Source organism: Morus notabilis, unplaced genomic scaffold (assembly GCF_000414095.1).
Source record: "Morus notabilis unplaced genomic scaffold, ASM41409v2 Scaffold1897, whole genome shotgun sequence".
In the NCBI taxonomy this organism is placed as follows: domain Eukaryota; kingdom Viridiplantae; phylum Streptophyta; class Magnoliopsida; order Rosales; family Moraceae; genus Morus; species Morus notabilis.
The window spans coordinates 25,500-38,732 of NW_010357674.1; the positions used below are offsets into that span (position 1 = coordinate 25,500).

The 13,233-nt window shown below is 33.3% G+C and overlaps 1 protein-coding gene across 4 annotated transcripts; it reads right to left on the reverse strand.

Moving 5' to 3' along the window:
• Positions 1-5,372, reverse strand: LOC21386766 (dihydrolipoyllysine-residue acetyltransferase component 2 of pyruvate dehydrogenase complex, mitochondrial). 4 transcript variants are annotated; one of them, XM_024172988.1, is made up of 19 exons: positions 5,123-5,372; positions 4,629-4,710; positions 4,341-4,417; positions 4,135-4,232; positions 4,027-4,067; positions 3,536-3,591; positions 3,385-3,459; positions 3,161-3,253; positions 2,703-2,948; positions 2,515-2,587; positions 2,166-2,266; positions 1,804-1,889; positions 1,647-1,722; positions 1,213-1,280; positions 1,060-1,126; positions 871-966; positions 669-771; positions 491-586; positions 1-394 (listed from the first exon to the last, which is right to left on the reverse strand). In XM_024172988.1, the coding sequence occupies exons 1-19, from the start codon at positions 5,159-5,161 to the stop codon at positions 324-326; spliced, it is 1,644 nt and encodes a 547-aa protein (XP_024028756.1). In that variant the 5' UTR covers positions 5,162-5,372; the 3' UTR covers positions 1-323. The 4 variants fall into 4 exon arrangements, with proteins under 4 accessions (XP_024028756.1, XP_024028748.1, XP_024028753.1 ...); XM_024172980.1 differs by having other exon boundaries at positions 4,617-4,710; XM_024172985.1 differs by having other exon boundaries at positions 4,629-4,713.
• Between the last annotated feature and the right edge of the window lie 7,861 nt (positions 5,373-13,233).

Sequence of the window (13,233 nt, forward strand, 5' to 3'; positions counted from 1 at the left end):
TTATCAGAAAGCAAAATTTTCCAAATATTCACATTAATACGAGAGGAAGAACGGGACAAAACAAGTATCTCCTCATATACAGGGGGGTTCCGCACTCTACATGAGCAAAATTCAAAGCCTCGATAAACCCCTTTTTTTTTTTATTCCAAAAGCTCTGAATAGAGAATACAAACGGAATAACTATCATCCGCGATGTAATCAGTTAAAATCTCAATTGGAACTCAGATATGAATAATTGGGACTTTCATTCAAATCCCTCGTTAATCCAAGCAGCAAGAGCAACAAAAACGACTTATTTGAAGAGTGGATCGCGAACCATAAATTTAGAGCAACATTGACTCCGGATTCTCAATGTAGCCTTTGAACGCTTTCAACCATTCTGCACCAATTGCGCCTGAAAAAAAAAAAAAAAATACATGGAGCAAGTAGCATCATCAGGATTTTGTTTTGAACTGTCCACGTTCCTACAGAAAAACTCCGGCAGACTTACCATCAATAACACGATGATCACAACTTAGTGTTGCAGACATGAAGGAAGCAAACTTATATTGCTCAGGTCCGGAACTAGGCACAACCCTCTTCTCAGCTGTTCAAAGGAAAGCATATAAAGTCAAGACAGGATAGACAAAAGCGGGTTTGATCTAAAGAAAGACAAGTGTTAAGCTTACCGGATCCGATTGCAAGAATGCCTGATTGGGGAGGGTTGATGATGGCGCAAAATTGCTTAACACCAAAGGGACCTCCCAAATTCGACACTGTAAATGTGCCTCCCTGGTAAGAGGACAGATCAGCATGTGTAAATTGATATGATTGCAATTTTTTTTTTTTTTTAGTACAGGCATGATTCACAAAGGACAGCATCGCTCTCACCTCATAGTCCTCAGGTTTTAAGCTTCCTTCTTTCGCTTTTTGGGCCAACTGCTTGACCTCGTCTGCTATCCTGGACAGGCCTTTCTTATCTGCATCCTGCAAATTAAACGGTTGGTGTCTAAGATAGATTACCTTTGGGGATAAAAAAAAAAATGATATCCTTCAATATCTTTAGCTGAGCTAACTAACCCGGACAACAGGAACAAAAAGTCCATTATCTGTCTGCACTGCGACATTAATATTCACGTTGTGATACCTAGAACAAAAGACAACAAAGAAGGTTATAATCTAAACGTGATATGGAGACTTCTATTTAAACTTTTGATATAACTGTATACTTACTGGCGGATATATTCATCAGTCCATGAACTATTGCACTGAGGAACTTTTCTAAGAGCCAAAGCAGCAGCCTGCAAGTAATAGTTTTATGAGATTGGTTCAACACGAGGAGGAAAACAGATACCTGCTGTATGTAGACAATCTTTGAAAATTATAAGTACACATTAATTATGTTTTAAAATAAATAATAGTAAAAAATGGACCAAGCAAGCACTGGAAAATTTTTTACTCCGTTTTTTTTTTTTTTCAAAAAAGATTTCACTTCACCTTCTTCCACAAAAACCAACCGAAGAATGACAAAGAAAATCACTTTGCCAGTTCTATCATTCTCCCATGAACTTGCCTTAAAGTCCTCAAAATTTACTTGGTCTTAGAATAAAAAAATTTTATACACTCATTGGGTGTGCGGGAAATACTGTTAAACAAACATCTCATACCTTTATTACAAGGTCATTAACAGATATCCGCTTCCGGCCAGATGCTTCTTGCAATGCATTAAGCTGGCCTCGTAAACTGCAAACAAATAACCATTTATATAAGTAATATGGTGAAACAATGACTTAACTTCTAAAAGGAACAGAGAGTAATGCTCACTCCAAAAGTTTGTCGACACATGAGTCTACTGTCAAATAATAATGTGGAATTGTTTGCTTTGAGAATAACAACCGCGAAGCTGTGATCTGCCAAAGTCATACCAGAAAACAGCTTCAGATATGTAAAAGTTCAAGTTATACAAATAATAAACCCTAAAAAGACTAAGAAATGGCACAACTAGAAAGATGTCTAAAACTTGTTATTCCCCGATTGAGCAACAAGAAGAGTAAAAATACGCAAAAGAAAAGAAGAAAGAAGTAACATAATGGCAGGGTAAAAGGACCACCAATCTCCTAGATAGAAACATTCTTAAATTGCATAAATTTTATACAGATAAGGATAACACTATTTTGTATATCCACCTTTCGTATCTGAGAAATATGGATGTCAGTGTAATCTAAAGCCTCAGGTGCTGCATGCTTAGCCTTGGCAGCTGCTGCAGGAGCTTCCTTGCTGCGAGAAGCTACATAATTGTAGAAAAGAATATATAACATTCAACTGATTAGCCACCAAAAGAATGTCAGACAAGGGTTTTAAAATAATTAAAAAAAAAAAAAAAAAGCATTCCCTATAGTTAGGAGATACATAAATAACCAATAAATTTTAGCCAAAACAAAAATCAATCATGGCTAGTGACGACATAATAATATATAAATGACCAACAAAAATTTTCTTGTAAAAGTTCATCAATCATGAGTGATAAAGAGATACCTAAGTAATCTTCAATATCAGCCTTCACAATGCGTCCATCTGGACCTGTTCCTTTAATACTTGAGAGTGGCACCTAGATTCATGCAAACAAGGTAGCGGTCAATAACGATTGGCATCTACAGTTGTTCCCTATAAAAAAGTACATACCCAAATGAACAAAAATGGTCAAGGCATTTCAAATGACATACATTGTTTTCTTCAGCCAAATTTCTTGCAAGAGGACTAGCAAAAATGCGATCTTCAGAAGCAGGAGGTGCGCTGGGCTTTGAAACTTTTGGCTCCGGAGGAGTAGCTGGTTCTTTAACCACCTCTTTCTGGGGCGGAGGGGAAGCAGATGGCACCTTATCTGCAGCAGCACCACCATCTGATGATGATGGGGTGTAGTCTTTGAATTTTGCAATATCCTCCTCATCTTCAACAGTTATAGCGATGAGCTATGGGCAAAAGCATTAATGTCAAGTAGACAGCTCCCAAAAAATGGTCTTCTCTATGAATTTTCTTATGGACATAAATGTACGAAGCTAAATAGTCTTCGTCTGATCTAGTCTAAGTCATTGCTATTCTTAAGCACAGCAAATGATACTTAAACAAAAATGTAAATGAATAAAAATACTTGTTGTGCTTCCTAAAGGAAAATATTTGATACCTCGCCAACTTTGATTTCTTTGGCCCCATCTCCACAAATAATTTTGGCAAGATAGCCTTCCTCCATGCATTCCATCTCAACTGTAGCTTTATCCTAGGAAAAGTTTGATGTGTAAAGACATCAGTTAGCCTTCTATCCAATCAGCATGTTACAGCAACGGAAAAATCCCTTTCCGGTCTTAACCTGATGGGGAAACAAAATAACAAAAAGGTAGAAGAACTTACAGTTTCAACTTCACAAAGGACTTCACCAGGAGAAACCTTTTCACCCTCCTTTTTCAACCACCTTGCAATATTACCCTTCATATCATAAAAGGAGTATTTAGCGGATAAAGTGGAGATGATAAGTGACAGTAAGCAACAGAGAGACACAAACCTCTGTCATTGTAGGTGAAAGAGATGGCATTCCTATCCCTTGGTGAGGAGGAAGGCCTGAAACATATTTTAAACAACCGATTGTGAGCTGAATCTCAGCATTGTTTCCAGATATATAAGATGACCACATTGAACTTAAGATAAGATAAACAATCGCTTTTGGGATGATGGTGTAGAAAATTGTGTGAATTAGTTAAAGGATTAAGAAAAAGGTTACCAAGGAGACCAAATGACATAAAAGTACAAGTTTTCTAAATTCTTCATGGCCAAAGCAGCAAACTAGAGCATAATGTGATAAAATAAAAGGTTATAATAACATAGGCCGGGTACGGGGTACCCCCAGTCTTACAGCACTGTCATAAATGTAAGCAACAGGCAGTAGCAACATGAAAAATACATTTTTCTTTGTGAGGAAAAAGGAAAGAAAAGGAAAGAAAAACTACACTGCCGAAATAGAGGGGATAAAGAAAACACAAGGTAACGAATAAGTACCTGCATCAGACGAAAAGCCTCTCCTTAATGGAACCTGCGAACTAATATAGAGAGAAAAAGGTGTCACCGAAAAATCCACATAAAAAAAAAAACACTTTGACAACGTACCACGAAAGCCATTTGTTTAATTCCAACCCAGCAATTGAATTTCCCACTTTCACTGTTGTTGTTGAGACATTCCTTTTATGTGTACCAGACAATGACTTCTGCAAGACATGAGGAAGTCTTTGACAACTTATTCTAATATCTAAACTTAAACTCATTTATAAACACTATTCTAATAGAAAAATCAGATTAAAACCAGAAGCACTTACAGTGCTACTAATGAAAGACTTAGTAAGTCCCTCTCCTTCCGTAGGCACATAGCCATGGCCACGAATCCTCCATATCTCTGAGGTCCAAATAGAATCAATCTAAGCAAATCGAATCATATTGAAGAAGCATTTAACATAAAACCAAAGAAGCCAAGCTTTAACTGAGAACCCAACGTAATCTTAATTTCATCACCAGCTTTTGCCTAAATATTTAAACCCTCCTTTATCCAGATTAACAAAAACTCATGAAGAGCATTAAACGACAAGAAATCATACCATCCCTCTTACCAACAGAGGGTTGGCCACTGAAAGAAAACCAACGAACCAGGAGAGCATTCTCATGTCTCAGCAAGTTTGGAGCACTTCTTAACTGCTAAAAGGACACAAGTAATGTACAAATTAATTTTCTTTAAACAAATTTCGCATTTGCTCAATGAATAAAATCACAAAGAAGCATTCAAAAATAAAGCAAGCCAAAAACATAATCTTGATTATGCATGATTTGAAACTAAATAAATTTGGGTAAAAATATGAAAAAAAAAAGAAGTAATGAGCATCAAAATTCACATTAATCGCCAAAAAGTTCAAAGCCCAGAAAATTAAATCGCCAATGGCAATTCCAAATGAACAAAACAAAAAGAGCACAACATTTAGCAAAGCCCACAAGTGAATAAGCGAATTGAGACAAAAAGCGAAAAAACCCCGGATTGAGAATTCATTAAAATTTAAGAAAAGCACAAACTTTACGTAAAATACAGCCAGTGAAAAACGATGCCGAGTACCTTTTTTGATTGATTGATAATACGGGATGCGTATGCCATTTTTCCCAATTGCACCGATCAAAACGATATCCCAGAGAAAATGAAAAAATAATAAAAAAAGGAGGTTCGTTTGGTTTGACGAGAAGGAGTTTTGAACTTCTAGGGTTCAGTGATCGGTACAGAATCACAGAACTCAGATCGCGCAGACTTTGTTCTTCTTTTCCTTTTTCTTATTTTTTTCTTTTATAATTTGTTTTTTTTTCCTTTTTCGTTCTTTTTTCTTTTTTCTTTTTGGTGAAAATTGAGAAACTATTCTATGATACAGAAAATTGGACTTGACTGGGCTGGGCTTTGTTCAGTTCAGATGAGAGGAGGCCGCCCCTACCTTTTTGGATTTTTACCGAACTCAAGTAGAGTACGTCTCTTTTAAATCCTTATAGTAAAAAAAATTTAAAAATAATCACATTTAATTTTTTTACTATAATAAAAAATTTTTATATAAAATTACATATCAATTCAAATTAAAAATTCAAATCAACAAATTAAACGAACATCTTTTTGAACTTCAACAAACTTATTCTTTTTCTTTTCTTTTCTTTTCTTTTTCTTATTGTGTTTTTTGTGGTTTCTTTCTTTCTTTCTTTTTTTCTTCTTCCAATTTTGGCCAATATTTCCTTTCAAACAAAGAGAACTAAAAGAAATGAGAAGTAGTTTTATGTATTTTTAATACTTTTGTTTCAATTATTTTTCTTTGAAATTAAATTGAAGGAGGCACGATTTTGAAAAAGAGAAATTAGAGTGCACAAATTTTTTTAGAAGAAGAATGACATGACATATGAAAAAAAATATCTTTCTTCAAACATTATTTTAATAAATTCTCCAAATTTGTTAAATTAATTTCAAAAAATGAATTTTGTGGCTAATCATTAATTGAACGATTTCAGTTAGTATTTGCCCGTGTCAATTAATAATTTATGAGACAATGTCAATTAATGATTGGATTCGATTGATCAAATACAGGAACGTTTGGTAAGGGGGTTCGTACCCTGATTCGAATCATGGTTCATAGTTCGTTACAGTGTTTTCTCTCATAAAAAATACACGTAAATCAAAAATAATTCTAATATCATAATTTTAATTTATGAACCAAACGTCTCCAACATCAACTATTTTAATGATCATCGACCCTTTTCTTAAGAAACCAAAAAATTATGACATTTGTTGACAGAGGTGACAAAAACTAGCCAACTCATTTTCTCTTCTTGAAATTTCTCAAAATTTGAATCCATCTACATCTCATTTAACTCATGTTTTATTGAGATTTCGCCCTAAGTTTCTATATTTTTTTCAAAAAAAAAAGAGAGAAATACGTTCATAACTGTTCCGCGAAATGCCATAAGACACATTTTCTCAAACGACATCATATACTAGACGACAATGAGGTTTACAAAACGACGAACGACAACAACCTCAAAATTTAAAAGCCGAACGAAATCTTTATTACCATGATCATTATGGACTTATAGTGATAACGATGGACTTTAATATTTTTTATTAATTAAAACAAAAAAAGAGGTATCCTATTACTAGTAGAATTCTCTTTTAACTTATGGCCCGTTTAGTTTGCTGATTCAAATTTTTAATTCGAGTTGAGATGTGATTTTATGTGAAAATTTTTTACTGTAACAAAAAATTTAAATATGACTGTTTCTGAGAACTTTTTACTGTAATAAAACTCAAATTTTAAACTCAAATCGGTAAAATGAACGGCCTTAGAGAGAAAAAGCAGAGTAGGGAGAGAGAGGGACTCAAAAGGAGAAGTGAGAGGGAAGTAAACATGGAATTTTTTTTTTTTCATTTTCCTTTAATTTTTTAATAGATAAAACACGTATCTAATACGCCCAGTCCTAATCCTAGTCAATTTTTTTTTTTTTTTGGATAACCTTAAACTTGCGATCTAAGCAACAAAAAAGAAGAGCTCATAAAAAACTATAGTTTGACATTATCTGGTTGACTTCTCTTTATTTACCGTTTGACTCGAACTAGAATTCCTGCTTAGACTAGAAATAGGATAGGAAATAGCTTAGCCTCTAAATAAGTCGTTCGTACCTTAGTTTTTTCCTTCAGGTAAGTTCATGCTATTTGCTCTTTGTTTGTTTCATTTGATTGGATTTTTAGTTCCTGTTCTTTCTTTTTTTTTTTTTCTTTTTTTTTTTACCATGTTATCGTTTCTATGATCTTTTGGTTTTTTTTCAAATCAACTTAAAATGTTTAGTTTTTTCTTTTGAGATTTATGTTTTGTTTCTTAACAAGGTTTTGTTTGTCCATGAAATAAATGCGTGTTCTACTGTTCTTGAGATTCTTCTTCTTCTGTTCTTTGTCAGTGAGGATCATGGAAATTAACTGCACAAATGCACTAACTAGATTCAATTTCTTACGTATACAATTCAATTAGGAGAACACTTTACATATACAATTGCTAAATGATATCAAAATAGTATGTCAGTATAATGAAAGATAAAACTAACTAGGATTTACTTGCAGTTTTTGATTTGAACTAGGATTCCTACTTAAAGTAGGATAGGTTAGCGTATATATAAGTCATTTTGTAATAATAAAAGTAGTTTACATTGTTACTGCTTAGAAACTTGATTACTGGTTTAATGCCATTCTTTGGTAATCACTAAAAACCGGTTAATGGGATAATGCACCGAAAAAGAGTAAATCTGTTTTAAGGGGAAAGTAAACATTGCAAGCAAAGAAAAATCAAGTACTGCTCTTTGTTAAGGAAATCCCTTTTTTCTTTTTTTCTCTTTTTTTTTTTTTTCTTTAAAGAATACTTTGTGCCTATTATTTTTGTGTGTTGCTAACTTGGGTTACAGTCTGTTTAGAAACTTGCTTCTTTCTTGTTCTAACCTTTTGCTTTCTAGTTACATTATTGTGATTGTTAACTTCCTTAAGAATAATTAGGTTTCTCTGATTTTAGGATTCTGCTAAAGCGAATCGAGAATCGGAATTTGCTCACGGACAGTCTTGAGTAATGGTTTGTTCTGATCAGTGTGACTGTTTGGCCATGTTTACATGCAAACGAGAAACATACTTTTAGATTTTAACTACTTGAAATTTGAGATTTTTTTTTTTTTCCTATTTGTCCTGATCTTTTTGTCATGTTTAGAAAGGCAAATATTATTAAGTGTGATAGGGAGATAGAGAGATTCGGGTTTCGGTTGTAGTACATCACTAAGAGACAATTTAGCATATTTTGAGATTTTTGACATGAAATGCACCACTAAAGATGGTTCAGACGCGAATTTCACTTTATGATGTTCCAGGAAGTCATTTGATTTTATATTTGTCAAAGAAGAGATGGATGTTTCGTCTACCCCAGGCTATGAGAAACTTGGACAATGCTTGAATGCACATAATCCGGTATGTTAGGTACAAATGCAACTGAAGAAGAACTCAGTGATATAAATTCTTGTGTATAGCCCTTGAGCAATTTGTGCATGTGAGAAGAAAGCAAATGCTAGGGTGGTATAGTCAAGCCAGTTCTGGCATTTAAGTCTGCAAATCATAAAAAATATCGCCGCGGCTTCAAGTCTTCAGAATGGTTGCAGAAGGCTTTTCAAAAGAATTGCTGAAAATGGAAGTCCAAACATTGATCTTTATAGAATATCTTGTTATTGGTGTGGTGACCTAATCATATTAGTTTTGTCTCCAGTTATGCGCTTTTGTGAACTTGTATCTATTCATGTACTATAGGCAACAAAAAAAGTAGATTCGTTTTAAGAGGAAAGAAAATGAGCCCCCATTAGTGTACTCTATATACTGGTGTACTAAGAAGGATTTTAAGTGGAGAAAAATAGGAAAAAGAGATGGTTTAGCACAACGAAATAAATACTTCAATTTCAGCCCAACAAGAGACAATAAAAAGAATGTCAGGGCGTGATTTCCAATTGTGGGAACAACCCTTTACAAAGTCAAGGAATAGTGTGACAAAGCTTACTCGAAAACGGTCTTGCTTAGGGCTGTTCGGTGAAAGGTCGCTTAGTGAACTATCGTTTTCTCCACTTCATTCATCAAGAAATGCTGACATTAACTTTTCATGGCATGTGGACCACGTTGAGTCTGTTTACTCGTCTGGTAGAAGGACGGGCTCCGATCAATCATGCAGCAACTGTCAGCACACAACAGAGTTGGAAACGTATCAAACCCTTCTGAAAGACATAAACTGAGAATGAGACGCATACCCTTCTGTCATTCAGGAAATTCAGCTAAGGAAGAGTCTCCTGTCGATTTTGTGTATGCTCAGAGCAAGATGATCATCTGAATTTTGGTGGATCATCTTGCTCTGAGCATACACAAAATCGACAGGAGACTCTACCTTAGTTGAACTTCCTGAATGCCAGAAGGATATGCGTCTCATTCTCAGTTTATGTCTTTCAGAGGGGTTTGATACGTTTCCAACTCTGTTGTGTGCTGACAGTTGCTGCATGATTGATCGGAGCCCGTCCTTCTACCAGACGAGTAAACAGACTCAACGTGGTCCACATGCCATGAAAAGTTAATGTCAGCATTTCTTGATGAATGAAGTGGAGAAAACGATAGTTCACTAAGCGACCTTTCACCGAACAGCCCTAAGCAAGACCGTTTTCGAGTAAGCTTTGTCACACTATTCCTTGACTTTGTAAAGGGTTGTTCCCACAATTGGAAATCACGCCCTGACATTCTTTTTATTGTCTCTTGTTGGGCTGAAATTGAAGTATTTATTTCGTTGTGCTAAACCATCTCTTTTTCCTCTTTTTCTCCACTTAAAATCCATCTTAGTACACCAGTATATAGAGTATACTAATGGAGGCTAATTATCTTTCCTCTTAAAACGAATCTACTCTTTTTTGTTGACTATAGTACATGAATAGATACAAGTTCACAAAAGCGCATAACTGGAGACAAAACTAATATGATTAGGTCACCACACCAATACCAAGATAATATATAATGATCAATGTTTGGACTTCCATTTTCAGCAATTCTTTTGAATAGCCTTCTGCAACCACTCTGAAGACTTGAAGCCGCGGCAGTACTTTTTATGATTTGCAGACTTAAATGCTAGAACTGTCTTGACTATACTGCCCTATCATTTGCTTTCTTCTCACATGCACAAATTGCGCAAGGGCTATACACAAGAATTTATATCACTGAGTTCTTCTTCGGTAGTATTTGTGTCCCGTCATACCGGATTATGTGCATTTCAAGTGTTGTGCAAGTTCCTCGGCGCATGGGGTAGATGAACATCTCATGCCTCCTTCAATCTCCGCAAAATGGAATTCACGCCTGAACCAGCATAAAGGCGTACCAAGAGGTGCACGTCATGTCATATATAGTCACAACATATGGTGAGTTTCTGAGGTGCTGCAATCCGTCTGTCGCATATTCGGGCCACACGTCCTTTAGCAAATCCAGTTTATGCAAGCTCAACTCTTGCAATCTGTAGTTTGCTCACTCCTGAAATGCAACAATGTTGTCTTTCATGAAGCTTAAACAGACCCCAGATATTGCAAGACTTGGCGTTTAGCTTTGCATAAACCAGGTTACTGAAAGTATTCAATTTGGTTTTTTTTTTTTCCTTCTTTATGAGATAATAAGCTATAGAAAATGAGCAAGGAGGAGTAATTCCACATAGCTTCAGTATTCAAAGACTGCTGTGAGCTCATTATTATTAATTCCATGATTCAAAGTTCAAAGTTTGTTTCTGTATTCCACAACTTCTCTACTGTTTCCCCTGATTGAATGTCTTGCTTTAGCTTCTTGCTTCTAGGATTCATTATTTTTCATCATGGCATGTGCTAATTTGTTTCTATTTTTTTTTTTTTGGGGAGTTGAAAAGGATTTGAATTCCAATATATTTCGTACAGTATAGCTCTCTTGGTGCTGTTGTCATCTTTCTGTCGTTTTCCAGTTTTGTCAACCGAAATATTTTGCCTAATACTTCTTCTGACTCATAATATATTGTGTTGTCTATGGATGTTAGTTTCTAAACAGCAGCTTATACACTGTTTTTTGGGCTGTTACATATCTATGTTGCGTCAATCAATTTTTCTTTGAAATTGCATGAATATGGTGGATTCTGTAACTTATTTTGATCAAATGTAATGAAAAAAATATAAAACTAACTTGGTTGTGAAATTGTAACCACAATATGCTTAGCAGTCCAACATTTAACATAAACCAATATTTTTACAATGAAATATAATTGAATTTCCTTAATGGCGTTGCGTGCTTGCTAGCATTATTTATAGCATTCATACTCATAAGTAGAAAGGTATCTAGGAAATGTTTATTTGCCACTAGTAGCTTTTATATTAGTTTTTATCCAGAGCTTCTAATTGCATAACACTGCCCCTTAATTCAACGAGTTATGTCTCTAATTTATTATCTTTATATATATATATATATATATATTGTTGATACATTGCTAGCTTCTCCTTCTTGTCTTATTATTTTTCATACACGTTTTTTTTTTTGCTTAGAAAAATATTTTTTTTAGCATATAATATATACTAGTTGGAGAAATTTAGAAATTTTTTGAGTTGTTTGATACACGTGTGATTTAGATCATTTTCTTAATTTATTAATTATTCTCTTAGTTAATTATTTAAAAATATATTTGACAAATTAGTATACAAGAGGCTTGTTTAGAGGAAAACATTTAAGCAGGATAATTATTCATAACGGCCACACTTGAAAAAAGTAATGTTTTGAAAAACTATAAGAAATAATGTTTATGTTTTTCGTAGGCATACATTTGAGAATAATTACATCGTGTATATCATATAAAAAGATTATTTTATAGAGACATATTTAAAAGTATAAATTTTCAAAAATAATAGATATAGCAAAATGTACATTCTAATTAAAATGAAACTACATTTATAGATAAATAAAACATATTTAAAAAATTTTAGAAAATTAAATATAATAGGATTATTTAGGCACATATGGAAAGGAAAAATTTTTGTAAGTAAATATATTCATTGAGAAATATTATTGAAATGGAGAAAATTTAGAAAGTGTATTTATAAAAGCCACATTTAATAAAATTATATCTATAAATTTGTAAAAATATTTAATTGAAATATATTTGAAAAGAACTATTTCATCATGAACAAATCTATACTATAGAGTAAAAAAATAAAAAGATAATATTAGCTTAGGGAAAAAGTAAAGGATTAAAAGAATAATTAAATGATAATTTAAGCTCAGGGGAAAAAAAAACACAACAGAACATCAAACAAATGAAAAGTAGGAAAATGTGACGATGAAAAATAAAAGGATAACAAAACCCAAAAAAAAAAAATGAAAAAGAAGCACACAAAAAAAGAAGCACAAAACACATAATAATAAGTTAACCAAATTTTTAAATAGTATTTTAAAGGAAACATAGATCCAGTATTACGCTTTAAGATTTCCGAAAAAAAAGGAAGAAAGAGAAAAATATGCTAAAATTTGAGATAAATTAAAATTAATAGGTCAATAGTTTACATAAGTTAATAAATAGGTTAAATTATTGTTTTTATCCATAACTTGTATGGTTATGAATCATAACTTGACAAGTTATTATCCATAATTCACGATTTTTATCCATAACTTATATGACTATAAATCATAACTTGACAAGTTTGTTGTTATGAACCATAACTTGTGACAAGTTATGACCTATTAATTTTTATAATTAAAAATTGACCTATATACTTCGTTAAGCTTTTCATATTGGCCTATTTTATACTATTTTTGAAATAATAATAATAATAATATTACGCTTTACGATTTGCTTCTCTTCCGTGTGGATTTGATTTTCAATACCTTCTTAACTTAGCGTCGTTTTCATCCTTTTGTAGTTTTATTTTATTTTATTTTTTATTATTGTTGTAGCTTTCCTCTGTTGTCGTTGTTACATGGTAAGTGGACGATTTTTATTTGTTTAGACCGTAAATGACTCGTCGTTTTGAACAAATGAAGCAGACTTCGACATGTTATTTTCCAACTTTATTTCACCATAGTTTTTCCTTTTTTTTTTTTTTTTTTTTTGCCAATATGACTCAATACGATAATTTTTGTTATCATTATATAAA